This window comes from Diplotaxodon limnothrissa, linkage group LG23, assembly GCF_057381915.1.
Source record: "Diplotaxodon limnothrissa isolate DT_005_m linkage group LG23, D_limnothrissa_male_GT1.1, whole genome shotgun sequence".
NCBI lineage: Eukaryota > Metazoa > Chordata > Actinopteri > Cichliformes > Cichlidae > Diplotaxodon > Diplotaxodon limnothrissa.
The window spans coordinates 1,154,335-1,178,759 of NC_140617.1; the positions used below are offsets into that span (position 1 = coordinate 1,154,335).

General features: G+C 42.9%; 1 protein-coding gene across 1 annotated transcript in view; it reads right to left on the bottom strand.

Annotated features, from left to right (window-relative positions):
* The window catches only part of myo9bl (myosin IXb-like), a 57,001-nt gene extending 33,168 nt beyond the window's left edge, over positions 1–23,833 (bottom strand). The window contains exons 1-4 of the mRNA XM_085348752.1: positions 23,428–23,833; positions 2,574–2,794; positions 2,216–2,435; positions 1,361–1,870 (exon numbers count right to left, since the gene is read on the bottom strand). Of these exons, the coding sequence (XP_085204878.1) occupies positions 1,361–1,870; positions 2,216–2,435; positions 2,574–2,731 (888 nt within the window). The 5' untranslated portion in view covers positions 2,732–2,794; positions 23,428–23,833. The remainder of the gene's footprint in view (positions 1–1,360; positions 1,871–2,215; positions 2,436–2,573; positions 2,795–23,427) is intronic.
* Between the last annotated feature and the right edge of the window lie 592 nt (positions 23,834–24,425).

The window sequence follows — 24,425 nt, forward strand, 5'->3', positions numbered from 1 at the left end:
TAATGAGCTCCAAAGTGGACATTTGAATATGTGCATGCATGTCGTGCAGTTCATCTGATTAGCACCGCCCTTTCCTGTCCTGAGACGCGCTGTTCAAAGACCCGGCCACGCCTCTGTGCTGTTTTTATACTATGGAAAATTCTTTTTTTTAATCATTCGTAATTACCCACCAGCGACTTACACCAAGTGCTACGTTTCACTTTGTTTATCGTTTTGGTTCAGTCTCAGCTGTCAGCGGTTGTAGAGCGAGTCAGTACAAGTATCCAGTTTCTCACAGCAGAAAGCAGGAACACGTACGGTCACCTGACCGAAACTTTGACAAAAGTCCGTTTGGTCAAAGTTTAGCTCCAAATTAAACGGGCACATATTTCTCCTGTCAAAGACAGAAGTCAGAGAAAAGCTGTGTTTTACCTTCAGCTACGTAAACCAGCACTGCAAATGTAATCAAAATCATCTGTGCGCTCAAAAGCAGATAGGAAACCAATACAAAGCCTTTTATCTTGCCTGGCTTCCCACAGCATTTTCAAAGGCAATGAAGCAACATGATGGTGTTAATAAAGCAACTTCCCTTTTTTTCATTTCTTCTTTCTTTATGCCACAGACATTTACACTGTACAAAAACAGGCTCTGTCATGTTAGCCCACGCAGCAGCCTGAAAATAGATTTCCTCAGTTCGACATGAGCTCAGATGTTTTCACCATTCATAACTACAGACATATAAACCTGTGAAATATCTCCAAATGTAGCTCGCTGCAGTTTTTTCATCTCGTGTCTGTGCTTTTGTACGTCTAAGCAAAATCATGAGTCACTTCTGAGGAAGTGCTCTCACCACTCGATGTGACCTAATCAAGAGAGCAACTGACTGAAACCAGTGCAGTAAATAAGTATGGCACTCTGAGGAGCGACGCCCATGTGGAGGCACCTTAAACCTGCAGTGGTTCTAAGGAAGTGGAAGTGAGATCGTGTAGAAGTCTATGGGAAAACTTATGTGACCCATTACTTCGGTAAACACTTTCCTAACGAGTTTATAGTCTCGATTACTAATTTCAGGTCTTCTTCAATACAGACTGATGCTCATTTTGTAAATTATGGTCCAATATAGATTAAAAAATGACAAAGAAGCGTATGCCTAATGATGTGGCAACCTGTGTGGACTTCAGCTCTCAGTCCAAACCATCTTTTTTCTGCACCCGTGGGTCTATGTAAACATTTTTAATATACTTTCTTTAGTCCCTGCAGCTGGATCAGCTAAGGTTTAAGGCATGGCAAGGCTAGGCTAATTCAAATTAGCTGAGCTACAGTTCAATTAAATTGTCCACTGGAGTAGAGACAGACCCAGCCATCACACATAGCATCTTACCTCCAGAACTGGTCCAGCACCCAGGATGGTCCTCTCCACCCCGCTGGCGTAGCCCTTCTGGCTGAGAGCAGTCAGACAGTGGATCAGGAAGTTGGTACTTTGGGTCTTGCCTGAGCCACTCTCCCCAGAGATGACAATGCATTGGTTGACCTTCTTCCTGAGCATAGCATAGTAGGCCACATCTGCGATAGCAAAAATATGAGGCTCCAGTTTGCCCAGCTGGTGGTTCTCGTACATCTTGACGTACTTAGGGTTGTAGATAGGCAGGAACTTAAAGGGGTTGATGGCGATGAGGATGCTCCCTGCATAGGTATAGATCTTTTTCTTGTGAAACCGTGTGCGCAAGTTGTTTAATATGCTGTCCTCATTGAGGACGGGGAGGTTGCAGAGGTCTGCAAAATCATCCTGGGGAGGGGGAAGGAAGCCCCTGGCAGCGAGCCGCTGTGCCTCCTGTTCCTTGGACAACATCGGGAGGTGGACATAACGGATTGAGCCATCACGATTCCTCTCCTGGATTAAATTATAAAGACAAAAACAGCACGTATTAGCCGTCTACTCGTCAAACTGACACACTGATTTCTTGAGACTGTTAAAAATATTCCGGGCTGTTTGCATTCCTTCAAACCGGCCAAAATCATCAAGGCCAGGGCCAAACAGCACTCGTCTCACACATGCTGCTGTTACATGTGCTGGAAAAATGATTTTCTCGCCTTTTCTGTTACATTTTCCATAAATAGTCTGCAAACTTGTATCTAGGGTTTAACAACTTGCTGTTTTTTCTCACTAAAGGAGAAACAGAGAGTAGAAGCACGTTGACTGAGCTGACTGTAACGTGTCGTGTGCTGTCAACTCTACCTGTAGTAAGAAGTAAAAGCCAAGGCTCTGAGGGTGTTGCTCCTGTGCTTTTCGAGGCCACAGCAGGAACCTCTGTACCGGCAGGTCTCCGGCCTCCAGCACCCACTCTTCCCCACCACATTCCTTCACCTCTGCCAGCACGTACAGGCGTCTGGGGTCCAGCCCCAGTGCCGTAGTGGCGTCCGAGATCACCGAAGCAGCCGTTGCATCCTTCTGCACTCTGATAGAAGCAGGGCAGATTAAAAAAACTATTATAAATAAGTTGTGCAATAAGTTTGTGCGCATAAAAATAAATGAAGCAACGACAAACTAACTAAACCGTTGATGCTGATGTTTATTTTCCAGGTGAGATACTCACTTGAGGTTGCAGCAGGTGGATGGGTAAGCAGCCAACCTCGGATAGATCTGGAGCGTGTATGAGCGGCCATCCTGATCGACAGGGTTAGCTTGCCCGCCTCCCCCGCCTCCCCCACCTGCAGTCGTTGCCATGTTGGCAGCGCCATCTCTGACACTCATTCTGAGCCAGGGGGTGTGGCCTCAGCATGCCGCACACACCGCTTCTCTCTCACTACGCAGCACCTGAAGAAGACAGATTACAGATAAACATTGGTGTCAAGCCTAAAGAAGACAGTGCTGAGTTTCCCACAGAATAAGACTACACTTGTGCAGCTGAGGCATGTTCCAGTGCAAGGATGAAAGGAGTGACACTACCTTTGCAGACATTAACAGGTGATGGTGCATGTGTCCAACCCAATCATATGGTCACAACTGCACGCATCCATTTGCCTCAATCTGAGTGTGGCAGGCAAATATCTTCAGTTTGCCTCCTGCACACCTTCACACAGGAGTCAAAGTATTTCCAGTATAGTCACAAAGTATGTGAAAGAGGCCACCTCCTCCCACACGTGACATGTTAAAATAAAAACTCTTCTCACATTGTCCAGAGCTTATTTACGAACATGACTTTTTGAATTCCAATATAAATCGTTTTAGCGTTTCACAGGTCTAAACAATGAATCAAGCACAAAGTGAAATAGTTTCTCTTCAGTATCAGATTTCATCTGTGGAATTTCACCCACAGAATTTCACTCCAAGTATCCTGCTGATTAACCTAGCAGACAGCTCTATATAAGTAAATGTAAGAGTTTGGTAGGTCAATATATGTTGATTTAAATATATTTGACTGAAAAAAAAAAGCCCTTCCATGTTTGCGGTCTTTAAAAACAGCTCAGTCATCTAAGTAGGTCAGACACATCCATTTCAACGAGAGAGAAAACGACGCGTTTGTCAAGCATCAGATGCATATTATTGTCACATCACTTACGTCACACGGCCTTGCTAGGGAAACCATAAGTTGCAGCTGCAGATGCTGCACAGGAATTCAACCCTTCCGCTTAGTGATAGCAACAAAGACACAAATGCTGAGAGCACTTAGGGCAAGCCACAACTGGGCTAATGACTGCACATGATTCAGTCTTAAAAAACAACTACAGTAATGTATGCTGCACCACTTGGTTCAGGTCTAATTAAGTTAAGCAACTCTGGACCACAACGACTCATCTCTATCTGCCAATGACTTGATTTTCACTGCTGACATGTTGCCAACACAAAACAGTCTTTGCACAACTTCCAGCAGATCACCGAGAGCTGTTCACTCCTTACTATGGACTTGACTGACTTCATCACCACGGGGAAGCTCCCAGACTCGCCCTCATGCTGTAAGGGACAAACGTCTTCATGACGAATCACATGATTGGCACAACTGCAGTAACATTTACTGCAGTTTAACTGCAACACAGTCAGACACCGGCTCTTTCAAAGCATCGGCTAAACCGTTTAGATGTAATATTGCAGTTCAACAGCATCATCTCATCGTTCCAAAGGTTTATTTAAAAAGAAAAGAAGAAACCACGCTCTCATTTCAGGTTACCAGTATATTAACCAGTGAAACCTGCCTATTTTTATCACAGCAGAAGATATGTGTATTTAGGCTGTAAGTATGGGAGGTAGGTTATTACCTGCATTAACATGTTTCAATCTAAAATCTATTTAAAAGCAACAGCTTTGCCCACACAGCAGACCCTGAGAGGAACTTTCTGCAACTTCTTGTTGCACCATGAAGTGATGATGATGATTTTAGTGCTCTGGCAGTTTAAGTCTTTTAATGGAAACTCTGTCTCCATCATGGGCTTTATCGCCCGTAAAGCAAAGAAATACTATTTAAGTGACATAGTGTCCATGTGTGAGACTATATGAAGGGAGGCGTGACTGCAAACAGGAACAGGAGAAAAACAACATTATTACTCCTGCTGCTGGAGACAAACATCGCTGTGACCATCATAAAAAAAAAGAAAAGAAAAGATGGTGATCTGAATTCTCTCAGAAATAAAGTTTCTTTAAAGTTTGAGGTTTTCAGTCAGAGTTTTTATTGGTTCCTTGATGTCTTTTAAATAAACTTTGTATGGCTTTAAATCTGTTTGTGTGTGTTTAGCTGTATCTTGAAGTGAATTGTATGACATCAGCTGGGACATTATTTTAACCCCACCCCCAAGTTAAGCACTTCTCCAGTTGGTGGACCACACGTGCTGCCACCCGGGTTTTCTATTGGCGGTTCCCCTGTTAAAGTCAACAGCGCCCACGCCCCAACAGCATCGTTACAGACTCATGCAGAGCCTAACTGCATCCGAATCATTGTAAAGTGTCACTTCTTTGAATCTGTTTACTTTAGACTAAAACAACTCTGGAGATGTATGAGTATCTCAGGCTGGCACGATGACAGCTTTACATCACTGACTCAAAGTCTGGCTGTTATTGCAGATTCATTAGAAGTCACCTGGAGCAGAACTGAAGTAGTGCTGAGCACTGATTCACTGTAACATCCAGCTGGGTCACAGCCAAAGAATATAATCCAAGTTAATGCTGTCTATCACAAACGTAATGCAGAACAGTGATCTACAGGTCAGCTGAGTGTGAATCACAGGAGAAGCAGCTGGGTAAAGTTTGCAGGTGATGGATCACGTAGCGTGGCTGTGCATCAGTAATGCACGCTGCGCTCGCTGCGAGCCCCCTCTTGGGGAAACGTGAACCTGGCTTAAATCGCTGCAGGGTGAACAGCCGGCTTTGGTAAACCGATCCTGGCTCGAGTCCTGTAAGTACCAAGACGGATAGTTTATCATTTCTGTCATTGAAGCAGACGCAAAAAAAGGGAAAGTTTTACTCACAGAAATCCCCAAATTAAGCACCGCTACAGAAAGGAGGCACTGACACATGAGGTTTCTCAATTATGAATGATTAATTTCCCCATCATAAAGTTTGTTTTCAATTAAACTCTTTGGTGAATGACAAAAATCGTGAATACAGAGTCAGTCTGCAGATAGTTGGCTAGCTCAGATAAGATGACATCGCATTTCATGTGCACAAAAATCCAGTTGTGCAACGGTAGCAAAGCCAATGTTCTGGCTTTTCCCTGACTCGTTAATTGCAGGAGTATCTGCTGAAGAAAGAATAATTACACAACAATTAGCATCTCATGAAGAAATTCATGTTTTGGATTAACTAAGAAAGCAAAGCAAACCACACGAGGCTACCCAGCAACTGATGTGTTCTAACCAGTTAATCTGGAGCCTTCATTGGTCGTTTGTGTTTCCTGCAGTTTTCTTTTGCCTCTGTGATAAATGAGCATCATCTGTTCACTTTAAGTTTAACTGGAAAAAAAACATACAGCAGGGATTAATTCTATAACGCGTACAAAAGAAACTACATAATATAAAATGGAGAAATACAAAAATGCAACAATAAAGACATCTTCATGAAGCCAAGTCTGTAATTATCGAGGCCACAGTTGAGAATTAGAGGAAAAGGAGAGCAACTTCAAACTCATGAGCTTGTGGCTCTGCCAGGCTTGCTGACCACAGTCCCAAAAACATGCAAGCCTGTAAAATGCCAAGGCATGCAAAACTTTAGAGACCACAAAGGACAGCACAATCATTATCCTCCATCATGAGCTCCGTCTGGTTTGAATCTTTCAATAACTCCTGAGCGGCTCTCTCTACGCTAGCTTTAACAGAGAAAGCACACGGCTACAGTATCCGTATGCAAGGCACGAAGATTTGCAGCTCAATTTGAGCAGCAGTGCACAGAAGGAAAATCAAATATATCTTAAAATAAAAAGGTAGTGACAGAAAAAAGAGAAGAAAAAAATCTGCAGACACAGGCAGGAAAAAGTAAACATCTACGAGTGGTCTCAGGGGACAATCAAAGGAGAAAGAGGCTTTGAGATAATAAAGCTTCCTCCCTGCAGAGGAGATCCTCGGTGACGATGCCACGCATTCCTCAGATAAGACTGTGGGGCATCTGCTTTGCGTAGGCTTAGCCTGGCACTTCAGCTGCTTACGAGGGGCTGATAGAGAGGGGCTTTTTACCTGCTTACTGTGGGCAGCAGAACACAGTAATAACAAGCTCTGCTGCTAATTAAAATCAGACACCGCTCACCCCCACCTCTGCATTGTCCAGCCAAATACCAAATACAGCTTCAAACACCTCGGAGTTCACATCACGCAGGACCTGTCATGGTCCTGTCACATCAACATGAAAAAGGCCCGACAGCGTCTCTACCACCTCAGACGCTTGACAGACTTCAGACTGCCCTCCAAGGTGCTCAGGAACTTTTACTCGTGCACCATAGAGAGCATCCTGACGGGAAACATCTCAACCTGGTTCGGGAACAGCACCATGCAGGACAGACGAGCTCTACAGAGGGTTGTGCGGTCAGCTGAGCGCACCATCCGCTCCGAGCTCCCTGACCTGCACTCAATCTACAGCAGGCGGTGCTGGACCAAGGCCAGGAAGATGGTGAAGGACCTCAGCCATCCCAACAACAGACTGTTCTCTCTGTTGAGGTCAGGAAAGCGATTCCGCTCCCTGAAGACCAACACAGAGAGACTGAGGAGGAGCTTCTTCCCGCAGGCGATACGGTCTCTCAATCACACCACCACACAGTACTGACCCACACATGTGGTTCTTACACACACACACTGGACTTTCTGGACTTTGTTTACACTAGTGGCTGCTGCACAACTACACTGCGTGGTCATCTGATTGAATCCCTTTATCACTTAAGTCACTTAAATAAATCACTTTAAGCATATTTGCACTGCACAAGACACACATGTGGACTGCACAACCCTGGACAGTATATTTCTTCATTTCCATTTATTACTCGTACAGCTGCTGTTATTGTTTCTTATATTTCTTCATATATTCTTATATATTTCTATATTGTGTATTTTGTTGTACAGTTATTTTATTTTTAACTTTAAGTGTAAGCATTTCACTGCATACAGTACTGTGTATGACTGTGTATGTCACAAATAAAATTTGAAAATGGGCTTGCAGTAAATTGACTCAGCTGCACGAGCAAAATGTGACTGAGCTGATTTGTTTGCATGCAAAAGCATGAGAAACCCAGGAGAAGTGACCCATTTTTTTTAGTGAAAAGAAGCCGGCAGACATTTAAGTGGAGGCTCGCATCAAATGTTGATAATAGGGATGCAGCCCTCCTGACTCAGAAGGCTAGGCAGGCTAACGTGGGCCCTGTGGTTACTACCTCAGGTGTTAGCAGGAGCTACAGTAGCAGCGGAGGAAGCCAACAGCAAAGCAGACATTTCAGGCTGCTACACAAAGAGCTCTTTGGTTGTTTGCAGCAGCTTTGTACTCAAAAACACTTCTCTCTTGCTCAATTGCTCCTTTACATGCTTTTCAGGAAGCTTCGATTCCACTTATGGTAACATAAGTGGAATCGAAGCCTCGGTTGTCAAGACGATTAAAAGGATTTCACCTCAGTCATCTCTTGTCACATCCAAAAGCAGAAGCTATCATGTCTGTAAATGACAGCAGTACACAACCGCCTTATGACTAGACCAATGAAACAACTCTACATTTTCTAATTTTCAATGCATTTATCTTTTGTTTAATTTTAAACAAAGATTATGAAAGCAGTGGTTAAGTCATTCATTTAACCCTGGTATCTGCAGATACTCACAGCCAAGGTATCAGTATCATATTAAAAACTGAAGGAGCCCAATAATCTTCATTTCATGGGAAAATAACAAATAGAAATTCATAAGTAATTGTAGCAGGTGCAAAGGTTTGGACATCCAGGGGAACATCTATTTAATAAACCACCTCCTGCAGATATTACAGTATCTCAAGCCAAGAGGCTTTCTAATGTTGATATATTTATTTTCCTCGCCCACTCATTACATGTTCATGCACAGCTTGCACAACTATTCAAGTCAGTTGTGTGGTTAACATTTCATTGAGCTACGCTGTTTATACTAAATATTTCGGTTCTTCTAATACGTCATGTTTCAGACGATTTTAAAAGAGCGATGATAAACACGATCCAGGAAAGAGTACAGAAGAAGTCGATTACCCCTGTGACAGACTGCACAGAGACCAAATAGCTTAATAAAACAAGCACTTCATCATAACAGAAGCAAGACTTGGCAGTAAAACAAGAATTTTTGCTGGAAAAGTGAAGTAAGCCATCCAGGTCTTAGTCCCTCGCCTGCCTCCATCCACTTCAGCCACATTCAAAGAAAGGTCCACCCAGAGAAGACGAGGAACGACGCTGATTAGTGAAGAGAGAAAATAAATATTTTGCCTTTATATGGAAAGTTAGTGTAGCCTTTATAATCCTACTTGGAAACTTGTGGACATTGTGCTCTTTGCGCTACAGACGGTAAACCTGACCCCTAATGGAGCTCCAAACACCAACACACACCCTCACAGGACACACACACATCTCAGCCAATTAGTAACAACACACGAGCTGACAGGAAGTGAATGGTTTAATGACACATATGATGAGGCAGAAGGCTCATGAACTTCAAATACTATGGGACTCACAAGGACGCAGGCTATGATGTCAGCAGTGTGTGTGTGTGGACTCCCAACATTCCTCTGCAGCGCCATGAGAAGATGCCTGATGCTTCCCATGAGTCATAGCTGCAAGCAGCTCCCACCTCAGACATGACGCTCCACGGACATGACCGTTAGAGGAGACTGAACTGAAGCTGAGCCTTAGGATTCTTTTTCAGAGCTGGAACAACCAGGTTGTTTACATTATATTTATATTACATCGTCTCCGTTATCTTTTTTATGCTGGTCTATCACACATAGCACTTTACTATTGCTATTCTTGTTTGTTGAGAAGATATTTGCTTTACATATCTGGGATTTTTGTTTTTTTAAATACACACACACACACACACACACACACACACACACACACACACACACACACACACACACACACACACACACACAATACCATGAGATTTAGCATCTTCTTATACAGATGTAGTGACGCCACGCTTCAGTGGCGCTGTAACAGATTTGCACTCCATACATCTTATATGTATGATGACCAGAACATACGAGACCTACAGCTCAGTGCTGCGCTCGAACGCACCGTGTGCAGACCCATGAGCTGCTCACACTACACCTACTGGCTTCATAAAACGTACTGAGTGATTGTTGCAATGAGTGAAGATTACACTGCTCATCGTGAGTGTCAAAAGCAGACGCTTGTGGATGTGACTCACCAAGTGACAGTGTAACGAGACTTTGGCAGATTCATACGTCTACGTTTCAGAGTGGAACCAAACTCATGAAAGGTCGGAGAGGTTCAAACAATCAAAGCACAATGAAACGTTTTCTGCAGTTTTGTAAAAACGTTGCATACAGCTCTGCACACGTTTACACCCCCTCCACAAAACCGTGACTGTGTACTTTAGGTTTGTATAGTTTGCTGGTGGGAGTTTTTTTCTCCTTTCAGGTTCATTGATTTCTTACTTCGACCACTTTATTTTTGACATCTATAATTCTGATACAGATATCCTGACAATCCCCAAACCTCGACAAAACGTTAAATAAAGCTTTGCATTTTGTTTTGTTTTTTTTAGATGTGTTTGTGAAGTGGAGGAAATTGTTGAACAATCTGAACATCTGTGTTGAACTTAGAGCTGGGCGATATGAGATTTTTTCATATCGCGATATGTTTTTTTCATTTCAGGCGATAACGATATCTATCACGATATAAGCCAAATAACTATATTTGTAAGATTTAAATGTGCCGTTGCTCACAAGTAAAATGTGAAATAATCAGCAGCTTGTTTTTATTTAAATATTTATTTCCCATAATAAGTTCAACAGGGTAGATGTACTTAAGGAACATGAGACTTTTTCAGATAAATAAAGGCAAATATTGCAAACTACACAAAAGGCAGCCGCTAAAGCGTTTAAGTTTCAAAATAGAACAAACGAAACAGACTAAATTGTCAATTCCACTTAGAAACAAAATATTAATTCTAAAAATAAATCTTAGTTTGTTTTACAGAAGAACAGACAAAACTGACTAACTTTTGTCAATATCAAATAAACTGAGAACTAAAAGGAAATTCTCAATCTCTCCTTGTTGTATAGCTGAGCTTTTCAAACAGTTTTAACAGTTACTTTAGTCTGACAAAAGCCGAATGATGAATTAGCGCTTCCAGTCAGAGACTGAGGCTACGTCCACACGTACACGGGTATTTTTGAAAACGGAGATTTTCCGTTTTCGTTGTAAAAAATAATCCCGTCCACACATAAAGGCAGAAATGAAGGAAAACGCTGCTATGAACATGCCAAAGCAGCAGGTGGCGCTAGATTCCTAACCGTGCAGAAATGTTGGCCAATCAGAAGTCTAGAAGCCTCGGTGGGAAAAAGTAAACAAAGCTGGGGCATAGAAGCAGAACCGAGTCGTATGTGTGGAGGGACAGTAACTGTGTGTATATGTAAGCATTTAAACACTGCAGAGTAGAATTAACAGTATTGTAGAAATTCATTTCACCGAAACAATAACGTGGCGCACAGTGTGACGCATGCACCAGTTTATTGTATTTCCAGACTTGCTTTCGGCACAATTTACAGTGCACGCTACTCTGTTTTTTGTCAGACTTGAAATAGCCGAAATACCTTCACACTACGGAACTTCTATGGCTCTTCCGTTCGACAATCTCATTGGAACCATCATCGGTTTTCTCTTCGGTCACGCTCGGTTGATTTTTCTAGTCGGCACACTCATTTCCTCCATTACCCGCTGGCTGCTTCCCAAACAAACACACGTGCGGCTTGGCACTTGTGCTGTACGTAACAAGTCACGCGACGTGACGCTGCGGCTGTGATTGGTTCGGCTCTGCGCTACTGAATTTGGATCGGCTGACCTTTTTTTTTTTTTTTTTTTTTTTTTTTTTTAAGAGGACAAGAGCGGCGAGGTCTATCGCGATAGCTTAATTTCTCTATCGAGTAAAAGTTATATCGCGATACATATCGTTATCGTTCTATCGCCCAGCTCTAGTTGAACTTAAATGTAATCATTAGTTCTACGATGATTTTCTAATGACTTTATCTTCTCGAGTCTACGTGCAGCCGTTACGGGGAGCATCTGCGCGGCTGGCCTCCATGCTGTCGAGAAAAGTGCCTTTGCTGTCCCGAGGGAAAGCGGAGCTGGGGCCGCCGAGGTATCCATCACCGCTACGCTGTCTCTGCATGACCTAACGGGGATGAGAGGATCTGGCTCTTTGCCAAAGCGAGGCAGCATTGTGCTCTGTGACACCGACGAAAAGGAAGCTCAGATTCACTGTGTGTGTGTGCGTTTGTAACTTTGAATGTGGTTTCTGGCTAATGCTCACAGACGCACTCAGAAAGACAGACAGAGATTGCTCCTGCTGCTGCTGAGTGGTGGTAAATCAGCCTCAGGGCTGAGGCTCTATAGGAGGTGCAGTTGCACCCAAAATGGCAGTGAATGGCTCCTATTAGAGCCATGTGGTCTATTCAAAGACACAGCCTTTTGTTTAAAGGGGCCAAAAACCTCAATCAGGGAATTAACTCATCCAACAGTCACCAACTGGGCTGAATAAGACAAGCACAGATATAGAGAGAGAACTGTGGAGAGAGTGGAGGAAGAAGAAGAAAAGGGCACTGAAAGCTCATCTCCTCCCCCTCCGTCTTTAAGCTCCCAGGCTGGCCAGCCACAAACAATAAAACCAGAGCCGAGGAGCATCTGCTGCTCCGTCTAAAGAGGAGGATAAAGGAGAGAGGAGCCACAGGGATCCAGTCTTTGACTTGATGATATTATCCCATTCATTCAACAGAGCTCACGGTCACAGTCATCTTCCCCGCTACACGGAAGAGAAGAGGAAGACATTATTAGAGATGATAAACTCAAACTCCGCTGAGAGATGATAAATATTTAACATGACAGCGAGCGCCCAGTTCTTCAAAACCATAACCAAATGAGAGTTAGCCAGCAGTCCACAGCTGTGATGGACGGTGCTAATCAATTATAACATGGTCATCTGAGTGCACCGCATTGATCTGCTACTCCCAATATCATGTGTCTGAGTCATGTATTGACAAACGGGCAGCTGTTCATTTGACATCCCTCGGAGGAAGGTATGACCCCAAATCCCCCACAGAGGTTTAAAAACAACGTTACAGTCTTTGCTGTGTTCCTCGTCTCTCGTCCTGTGCTGTGGAGGAGAGCTGACATTTGTAAACTATTACTTCATGTACATTTCACAGCGCCGCAATAATCCAGGAGGCCCAGGCCACGGCCTTACACTCCCCCTCGTCTCACCAACCGTCAGCCTGATCTGCACTGCTGGGTTTGTAACCGCTCCCTTTGCTGTGCCCCTTTGCCTCCGTCCTATCATTGTCTGTCAGAGAGTTACCTCCAGCTCCTCCCATTCGACCCCCTGCTGGTCACCCCCTCTGCTCCCCACCGTCTAACATTTGGTGCTGCTGGTTTAACTCGGTCCAGATGCAAAGTCTCCTCGAGTAGAGGAGAGCGGACGAGCTTGAGGAAGCGCTCCGGACTATAAAAAGCCCGTGTTCAGGTGTTTCTGATTTACATGTAATGCCTCTTTACTAGTCTGTAACCCGGGCGGGTCAGACCAGAGGGCAAGCACCAGCGAGTGAAGCAGAAAGGTCAACAAAACAGTTACGAATGTAACACAAAATATTAGGAGTGTTTTTTATTTTTCAAACCTCGGGCATTGAGTTGCAACAGCGAAAACGTGATCTTAATGCAAATAAACATGCAAAGAATATCCCAGCTTTCGACGTGTGCACTGCACAGCCTCCAATCCCAAGGATGTTTCACCTAGAGATTAATCCAAGGAAAGGATGGAGAAATATGTTTCCGATCAGCGCGATGAGCCGAAACGTTAGATTCAAAGCAGCAGCATGCACATGAAGTACACCAGAGCAATGAGGCTGTTGCATGTCTGACATAATGCAACCCAGGAGCTGCTGCTCGGTGCGATTGGCTTGCTGTGGGAACCACGCTGGCTGGTGGCGACACGTTACTCCGGAGGGCTTTCCGGACAAGTCATTGGAGCCACGTACGACTAATAAACCAGTTTTGGTCGGCAGTGAACTCTTCCAGGATGCTGGCTGTTTCTCCTTCCTAGACTAAAAAAGTTTATTACGGTGAAGAGAACAACAAATACCAGCATAACCTCCTTTAATCCTTGAATATATTCTACATTTGACAAAATGGTCAATAACTAATAATGAAGTAAGATCGCGCTAAAATGTTTCCACTCTGTTACATTTTTAGTGATTTATTAAAAAACAAACACTCGCTTCATTTGATCAGATGCAACTTTGATTTCAGAAGCTATTATTCACCATTTGCTGACATTTGAATCACCAAGTGATTAATAATCTGATTACTCCGAATCATTCATGAAAATATCTGCTGACCTCCATGAATTTACTGTACTGTGTCCCATGTCATGGACCGGTTTATAAGGTTTGAGCATTTAATGAGATTTACTTGGAAAAACCCCGAGTTCACCAGAGTTCACAATAAAAGTTTCTATTTGGACTTTTTCCGCATTTAAAATAGGAAGTCATCATTAGCATCTTTCTGAGGGGCTTTCTGGTGTGAAATATGCTGCTTTGTGTTGCTGTGTCCACCTTCTGGATGCAACCTGGTTTACACAAGCCCATTTCGCTTGTGTTTATTAGATAGGAAATGCTTCGCCCCTTCTTAGCGCAATAAACTGCTATCGCAAGCACAAACCTACAGTATGTCATCTGGAGATGTGGGGCAGCTGCAGACAGAAATCAGGAAGGAGAGAAAAGGAAGCAAAGGGAAGGCGGCAAACAGAGGGGATTATTGTACACGCTCACTCATGTGGGCTACCAGCACTAAAAACACCTCCCAAACACATGACTCCATTGTAACACCAGAATAGTCGCTGCTCTGCACCAACTATATGTACAATCCCTTACTCCCACAGCCAGTTCACATGCCACACTCAAGACGCATGCCTTTGTTCATCAGGTGAAATTTAAACAGCCAGACAGGTGGGAACAATGCCACGTACTACAAAGCTGATCATAGTAGAAACAACACAGCAGGAAAGAAAGTGAGATGTAGTGTCTGTGGTTCACAACAGCATGTTTAAACCATTTGGATGCACCTTAAAGCCACTAACAGTACTCATCCAGTGTCTCGTACACGCTTTGACCTCAGTTTCAACTTCGAGAATCGTGTTGTTCAAACACAACCCACGTACATTTCCGCAAAGCTTAACGAACACAAACGTAAGAGCAAAACGACATAAATTTATGACCACTGCCACAAGAACCCCGGATTACGCTCAACTGACGAGACACTAAAGCTATTTTCCAAACAGCACATGTTCTTCTCCAGTCCTCGTCTTCCATCCTTAATGGACCGCATCATGTCTCCTAACACTCCCACCTGAGCCAGACATCCTGAATGATTTCTGTGAGATGAAATGCAACTTACATATAGAGCCATTCATCAGTGACCAGTGTCAGACTGCACGGTAAAAATAGAGCAAAAACAAACACGGCAGACTGGAGTTCAGCCAATAGCGTAGCCGAGGTCTACTGTTCCTGCCCTCGGCTCGGCTCTTTCTTTCCATCTCTTGGCTCTTCTATGCCTCCCTCGTCTGTGCTCTTCTGTCTTTGGTTTTTTCTCTTTCCCCTCTCTTGTTACTCTCCACAGCCCTTCAGGCATCCAGTGGTGAGACTAAGCTGCAGTCGGCACAATGGGACACACAGTTCAACCCTTAAACTACAAAGCTGTGCCAACATGTCCACGCTACACACACGAAAATGAAATAAAAAGCTAACAAACGTAAGAAAAGCTGTACCAAAAAATAAATGCAGTTCTGATATGTGGTATTGCATTTTCCAAAGATCAAACTACGTCATGTTTAAATGGACATCTGCTCAAACTGAACAAACGGGATTTTACTTGTGTAAAATTCCCCGTGCTTCACCTGGTGCTGTAAGGAAAGCTGTAAGCAAAAGTCTCAATCTGTGCCACTTTTCCCAATGTCCTCTGTAACACTGGCTTCTTTCTACCCTGGCACAGGCAACAGGAATGATTTGTCACCTAGACTGCCCAGCCTGGATGAAATAATCCTTTTCTTTTTCCCCTCAGGTCATTCCAAAAGGAATGACTAAGGAATGATGCTAACGTCCTCTTCCACCAACATATAAACAAGTCCAACCCAGTTTCTGCTTTTTGCTCTTTGAAACTTGAAGAATCTGAGTGAAGTTGTTTAAAATGAGCTTTTTTTAAAATGGTAAACTAAAAGAAAAACAATTTAAACTGACCTTTCGTGGTAGCTAAACTACAGAGGTGCCTTCAGTACAACAGGGGCAATAGACACACATTTAGCACTTGAGATAAGGGACAAACGTGCTTTTTGGAAACAGCAATTAAGATTATTTAAGTATTATTTTTAAGTCAAATGTATCTGTGACAAAGGTGATCCTGCTGGTGAGCATACAGGAGAACCAAACGGGTAGAAAAACTAAGATTTCACCTTGTGAACTAGGGCTGCCACGATTAGTCGACTAGTCACGATTACGTCGACTATCAAAATCGTCGACGACTGATTTAATAGTCGACGCGTCGTTTGAAGCTTTGTAAGATCACAAAAGACGCAGGAATAAGTAGCAGGATTTAAGAGTGTAATAACGGACTGAAACAGAAGATGGCAGCACTGCATGTACAAGGATGCCAGCTGCCGTTAAACCCCGAAGAAGAAGAAGCAGCTGTGTCCCAGAATTCATAGCGCAGCCCAGCTCAGTTTCCAACAATGGCGGCAGCTAGTTAGTTTTAATATTACTCTTATTATTCTTTCTGGGTCACAAAATAAACGTTTAACATATTTTCAGGCGAGAATGTAGCTGTGTAAACCTCAAATATCTGCTCAGTTTATCAAGACACCACGTATTTTCAAAAGCGCTCCGACGTTTTCTGAGACGTCTGTTACCCACTAGCTCGATAGCTAGCCGGGGGCTAGGTCACTAGCCCCGTGAGAACACCGGACTCCCGGCTAATCGTTTTCAAACCCACCGCCGTCTTTCGCTATTCAGGTTAAACATGACATATGAGTCACTTAGATAACTTTAAAATGTTGTTGTTTGGCTTTTTTTTTAAATTTTATTTGTTCCTGAGTAAATCGGTTTGGCTGAGATTAAAGTTATAGTTTTTACACAGCTGAATAAACGTCAAGCAGACAGCTGATTATCAGAAGTGTGAGATGCTTGAGAATTTACTCCGGTGTCCTGTTATATTTTAGATAGCAAGGAGTTTATTAAACTTCACCGAAACAATCTGAAAATTTCATTAAAATTTAATAAACTATCATCTTGTCTTTATTGTTAGTTAGCACCGTAAACACTTAAAGCTGTAAGCTAATGATAGTTAGATAAGAGCAGATGCTGCTGGTGTATGCTGTACGTCCAATGGATGATGATCTGATTAGTCGAATAATCGGTGACTAGTCGACTATCAGAATAATCGTTTGTGGCGGCCCTACTGTGAACACACCATAGATTCACTCAACACAGAATGCGACTGGCTTTTATTAACCGTGCTTAACCATAACATTTGACACTCAGGCGCAGAGCAACAGCAAATAAAGCCTCAGGGTGTGTCCCTGTCGCCCATAATCCAGAGCCAAGGGACGGGATCAGTGACCACGCAGAGGATGGAGGGAGAGGTTACAGCTCGCCGCAGCCATCAACCAGTCAGGCTGACAGTAACCTCCTACACAGGAAGGAGTGACAGAAAGACTCCAGCCAGACATGTCAGACTGGAAATCAGAAAGCCGGCTAATATAACAAAACAGCCTCACAGCAGTTTGTGAGAGAAACACAGCCTCTAATCTATTGATTTGTATGTTTTCTACTCAGAGAGTGAAAAGATCCACATTTGATGGCATGAATCATTTCTCTGCTCACACCAGAAGCCACAGGGTTTTATTTTCCTTAGTTGCATCACTTTTATCACCTTATGAACTTAACAAATTGTCATTAAAATTTACGAAGTTTGTTAAGACAACGATCCGGGTTTGGGCTAAAAAGCTGCCGCGTCTCTAAAAGCCTGTTCGCATGGTTGCCATGGTGACGCAAACAGTCTCTGAATGTAAACAATCGTGATGCAGCACGTTGACTTGAATCCAATGGCATACGAAATCACTGTACTTGAACTGCTGGAGGTTTAAGTGCACCTTTTAGACCAATTTGCACTTTTACTATGGAAAATTATTGATTTGTATATTTTGGATAAACCAACAGATTATTACTGCGCCTACACTTAGAACATAAACTGGCACATTCGTCATAATCATAATAATCCAAATTAGACTTCTCATCTTGACGTGATGTGTTTGACAGCTGCAGTGATGACTGAGAGAAGAATAAGTCGCAGCAAACAAATGCACTGTAAGTAGGCCATCCATAAACGATCAGCCTGCCTTTTCCTCACTTGTACCCTATCATTACAGCTGGGACTATTTATAAAGCCCATAAATTGAGCTTACCACATTGAAAGAGCAGACTAGGAGAGTTACCAAGGACTTTTTGGAATTGAAACACTCCACCACTCGCCTTCATTTTGCGTCTCTTCGGCTGCTTACATAAACCAACTTGTTCACTCACTCCCTAGTTCAGTCTCAACAAAACCATGACTGCATGCTACAAATGTCAGCTAACAGTTTCTGCAGAAAGCAAAGCTTTTTGCCTGATGTTTGCCACAGAGAGGCCGGAGCTTTTCTGTAACAGACTGCAATGCACAGAAAGCACAAACATGGGCGCATGCTGGTGTCCCAGTTCTTCTTTCTGCATGGATTCGTACTCCCAGTTTGCTTTACCAAGTGAAAAAGTAACACTAAAGGGAATCAGAAAGTCGGACTCATCACAATCAGCTGATTGGTATGTCATCTTTGAGTGATGATGCTATAAAACTGCCTGAGCCCACAAAGAGTCAGAGTGAAGCCCGTCCTCTTCAGTAGCATTGTATGTGCACGCACGCACGCCCGCGCACGCACGTCTCTACATGTCAGGCTCTCCTGGCCAAGCCCTTACCAGTGCCTTCTACACCTCACGCAGTATAAAACATTCAGGTTTTATACTGCGTGACTATGCTGCAGTATGTAGACCGGGTGACAACACACAGCACGAGCATGTTCAACAGCTAGAGAATAAGAGTGATTGTGTGAGCGCATTTAACAGAAATCTGTGCATTTTCCTTTTATTCATGACCTGTTGATGAACAGATATTATACTCAAACAAATCAAATCCCTGCTAACAAAACCAGTAATGAGATTTGATTACGACTTATGAGGAGAGAGTAAGGGATTTTCCTGTGAGGAACATCTGCTGTGGGTGCAACAACTTCCTCTATATATAATCACAGTTTGTACAGTACAGTTTTATTATCCACAGTAAAAGTCCCCAAAATAAATCTGTGATTCTTTCGGTTCAATTCAAGTTTGCCCACTGCTTACAGGATATAGAGATCGCCGCGGTGGCTGATCTATTCGACCTACTGAGGCTGCTCTGCAGTGTCACGGGACTGCAGGTGTCTGCATCATTTCACAGGTAGCCTGTATATGCCAGTACACCAGCTGCATGTACAGACGACGCATGCTGCAACAGTGACTTGTTAGCAAACACAGCGGTACCACAGCCCGCTATAGCTCAACCTGTTCTCCTGTCCTCATTCTGTCAGAAAACTTTAAAAGTAAAAGAAGGATGCAGACACACTCTGAAAAACTGAAAACGCAGTGGATGCAGTGGCCATTTTAACCCAATTTCTCACTCTGATCATGAGTAGTGTGAGAAACCAAATAGCTTCTGAGTAATTCACTTTTAGAAACCCTCCCCCAAAACATGTGACCATGAAAACAGTTGAGATAAGATATACTAGGCAGAGGTGCTGGCCGATCCTCTGCAAGCTACACTGCCGCTTTAGCCGAGTGCCAAGAGAAAATAGCCTCACACGTCTCAAGTCACCAGTTCAAAATAAGATGATTATGAGTAACTAGCTAACCACAAGTAATCTTACATCACATCAATGTAAAAATATACCAGTATATTTGTATTTGCTTTCTACCCCTTCGTAACCTTGAAAAACAACTTCCTGGCTGTGGTGTCGCTGCAGAAAACAGCTTGATAAGCGCAGCGTTTAGAAACAACAAAAGTTCCTGTAATGTGGTTCACTTTAATGATCCCAATCAGCCACAGCTCTGCATTTATTTTACATACATTTAAAATAAGTAGGCCAATGGCTTTGTACAGCTCTATCGGTTTACAAACTGATATCTGTGGGAAGAACTAACACACCGAGTGACATTTAATCAGTCAAAGCCGAATATGAAAGCTAGCTCTCCCGCAGTCCGTGAGAAATAACAGCTCAGCGATATCGAAGCAAATCTTTTACATTCACAATTTTACGCAATTACATCCAACAGGATGTTTAGACAATTAAAATTGAAGGCTGATCTGGAGATGTGGCTGGCTTTAGGTCCCCTCCCCCATCTTTGAACCACTGTCAGATCTGCAGCGGGGTTTGGAGACAACAAACCATTAGTGGGGGCCATATGGCTCTTTTCTTTCAAAGGATGGCAGAGGGCCATTCTGTGGACTGGCTGAACGTTTACATGCATTTTAAGGAGGTCTGTATAATTTTTGGGGGGTTTGGCCGTTTGCAAAAATTTAAGTTGGTGGGAATTTGGGTAAAGTGGGGGAAGAGTCCGAGTAATACTGCATCTCTGCTTTGGATTTATGTGAGAATAAAGAGCACGGTGTGTTCACATCTGAGTCACAGTGGCATTCATCCCATTTCTGGAAATAGCCAACATTTCTATGAATAGCTATAAAACAGGAAGCATTTTTAATAAATGCAAATCGAATCTTTGAGCTTTCTCTCGGGGATCGGGGGGTTCATTTAATTTTGAACGCGACAGACGGGGACACCGACGATATCCTGATGTTTAACTGGCATCGCTGCGCGGTCAGCAGGTCCCATATAATCAGATCTGCTGTACACACCCACAAAAGCTTCCCATTACAGCTGGAGAATGTGGTTAACACCTTGTTTCAGCAAAATATTACACATGCAGTGACTGTGCACAGAATAAAATTATGAGGTGATGTTTATCGGCTGAGCGGCACAATAAACAACATTAAATCTAATGAAGTCGTGCACATTGTTGTAATCTTACTCTGAAAACTGGTTACAGGCTGTCACTAAAGCATTTTTGTGGCCTCGTAAAGGACCTAACCAGATGAAATTTACAGGGTTAAAAAACTGCACTGTAATCAATTTTGAGCTTCAATATTATAGTTTATATTTTCAGCTAACCAGGTGATGCAGACTAACACAAACAAGCACTAGTCCCCTGCATGTTGGACCTGTTTTAATAATTCACTGGAGATAATGTCACAGGTCTATGTGGGATCAGCCAATACGAGATAAAGAAAGGGCTCCATTTCTCTTTTTAAATCCACATGTTCATACAAAGCTCATCTTCCAGTCATGATTCCTTCTATCCCCAAATAATTTTCAAATATAATGATCCAAGACCCCGCAGTTCCCACACAGTCTGTACTTCAGACAGATATTTATCTAAATAATAAAACTAATAATAAATATAAAGTCTATTCTTAAAGGGTCCAAGAGCTGTTCTGACACTTTCTTTTTGCATGCAGAAGCTTCATACTTCTATACTAATGATACTATACAAGCGAGTAAAAGCTACTCACACATGTCATTGGGACCGTTTCCAAATGTGTCATTTAACACGTACAGCAACATTATTAATATTTCTATACTAAACCTTTTAATTAACAACATGTGAAAATTGTGACACACCTGCTCATGCAATGAAAACACTGAAAGCCTCCTGTCAACAAGTTTTTCCCCCACCCACTTCTATAACGCCTGGGTCACAAGGTAACAACTTGAAGCTGTGCACCCCTACACCAGCTGACAGCTATAATTTTCCACTTTCTGGTCTGTCCCCTTATTTCAACCCATTCCTGAGCATGTGATTACCAGCGTGTCAAAAGGAAGTGTGAATGCAAAATTGCAGCAAAGGACTTTCTAGTTAAACCACAATTCAGTAAATGAGAAATGGAAAGACAGAAACAAGGAGGGAGTAAATACTGCGCTGTATGATTACTTTTTCCCACCACTGAGACGGTAGCAGTCGTCACAGAGGCAGTGATCTGAAAGGATTCATTAAGGTTCTGCACACATTTGGACATGACTATACTTAAACAATACTGGGAAACCTCTTTATAAATGTTACCCAGATAACACCACCAGGCATTTCCTTTAAACTGAGTTAACAGTAGTTCCCCAAAGCAGATGCAAATGAGAGGTGGGAAAGTTATGCAGGGGTTGTGATTAGTGATATTACTAAGCCAGACAGTCAGTTAACTGTTTGAATCTTGGCTCGCTGCAATGCAGTCCTGAGATAAAGGCAATATTTAAGCTTGATATGAAAATAAAAGTACCACAGAATACTTTAATACTACAGAAAAAGTATGCGGTCATCTCCCATTTCTTTATATTTTGTCTCCAAGGAGCTAGACTTTCAATTTCTAAATAAATAAATAAATAAATAAAAGTTTTCTGGAGCTGCCTGCAGCCTTCATACCAGACCATCTTCTTATTGTTTCTTTGTTGTGTCACTGACCTATGAATCACTAAAGCATAAAAAAGGTACATAACTCAAAAGATGAATCAGTATCATCCCCACACAGCAAACCTGGCAAAGAAGCCGTTTGTGTCTTTAGGCACTTGTTGATAGCAGCCTGTTGCAAAAACATGTCATTTGGTCCCATTTCGTCAAGCATGAAGTAGTATTTTTGTACCAACAAGGTGAGTCACAAAAACCACTATCACCACCCCAGAGCCCGAACCTGAACATTACTGAAACACCGCGGGACAAAAACGGAATAAAAAGCGATCAGCATCCAAGGACGAACTCTGAACAAGCCTGGAGAACTATTCCTGAAACTACTTTAAAGAAATCATACCAAACACTGGTTTTCAGGCTCATTAGAAAATTGGGCCATCTGTGGTTTGCCCTGTATAACGGACTTAGATTTACAGTTGCACTTTTCCATAAATCGCTGCAACTTTTCCTTCGTTTTCCTACCAAAATACAAGAAACGAGGGTCGACTCGAGCTTTAGCACAGCTCTGTGTACGAGTAGACGTCACCTTTGATTGTGCAACAATAATGAATTAGGGCTACAATCTCTCATGTCTTCATGTGCCACATGCACGACAGTTTGCAACAACAGCTGACACTTCCTGGATAATTCTGGCTGGATTTATGTCACCCAACACAAAACAAGTGGGATCCTTTCATTGTGAGAAGCCCGGTGACAGAAACCTAACCGGGCCCGCGGACACTGCACTGCAACGAGTCTGCCTCGATTCTCGGACGTTCACACAACGGATGCAGCTCCGCTACTGGGTGTCACTGACATGCTTTGACAAACAGACATGCTGCTATCACCACAACCGGTCCAAAAACTGGGAATACTGCCTGATAGCGTGTCTTAAAATGGGGCTTGAAGGGGGACGGTGAAAGGGTTAACGCATTATGAGCCGCCTCACATTAACTTCCTATAACAGCTCCGTCAATGATGTTCCTGGTAACCCTAAAAATAAAACACATAGCAACAGCAACTAAAGTAAAAACACTACAACACATTTAGGACTTTACTGTAAAAACGTTCTCATTAAACAAAATGAAAGAAGGAGCTCGTAAAAAGCTACGAGCTCAAGCAAACTGACTTTAACGTACCTTTGCCGTCTGTTTTTCTCATCGTCGCGGTGTAATCCTCAAAAGCATTCCCCGCGATTCAACCAACTGCTGACAAATAATAATAATAAAACAAAATAATAATCTACTCTTCTTCCCCCTCTCCTTTCTCCTCTGGTGAAAATAAGGCTGATTTACAGCACGCAGGCTAAGAACGGTGAAGTCCCAAACAGACAAAGCTCAATCAGTTTGAAGGTTTCAATCCGAGGAGAAAAGAACCTGAAATGAAAGAGAGGGGAACGCGAAGACCACTTAAACGCGCTCATTAAACAGCAAAGAATCGTTTGGGGGGATAAAAATTCCTCCTTCCTCGCAGGCGGTGTGATTTCAGACCGGCTAACCAGCTAGCCTGTCGCTACTTCCTTTCTCTGTGCCTAAATAACAGCAGCGGCAGGCTGAGCTGAAAAAGTTGAGGGAAAAGGCACACACACCAGATTCTATACAATAAAGACACCCTGTTGCTCACAGGGGTTTGTAGGAGAGCAGCGCCCCCTGCTGGGTTAGCGGTGGTACTACAGGTGTCACACAAAGGCTTTGTGTTTCACCCGCGTTTTCTTGTTGTTTGTTTGTTTTTTCCGCCTCAGTGGGAGGAGGCACAATTGACTAGTTCACGTAAGCTACATAAAATAGCAGCTATATAGCAAATAGCAGCTAAATAGCAGCTAAAATAGCTAATCTCCACTTTGTTTTGTATTATTTGTCAGAGGTGTGGACTCGAGTCACATGACTTGGACTCGAGTCAGACTCGAGTCATTAATTTTATGACTTTAGACTTGACTTGAAAAAATGTTCTAAGACTTGTGACTTGACTTGGACTTTTACACCAGTGACTTGGGACTTGAATTGGACTTGAACCGGTTTACTTGAAAAGACTTGATATTTTACCCCAAATATAAAATTTAACACGCATATTATATAGAGATTGAAAATGTGACGTCATTCACGGGTAGAACCGCAAAGGATTCTGGGAACTCGTGGCA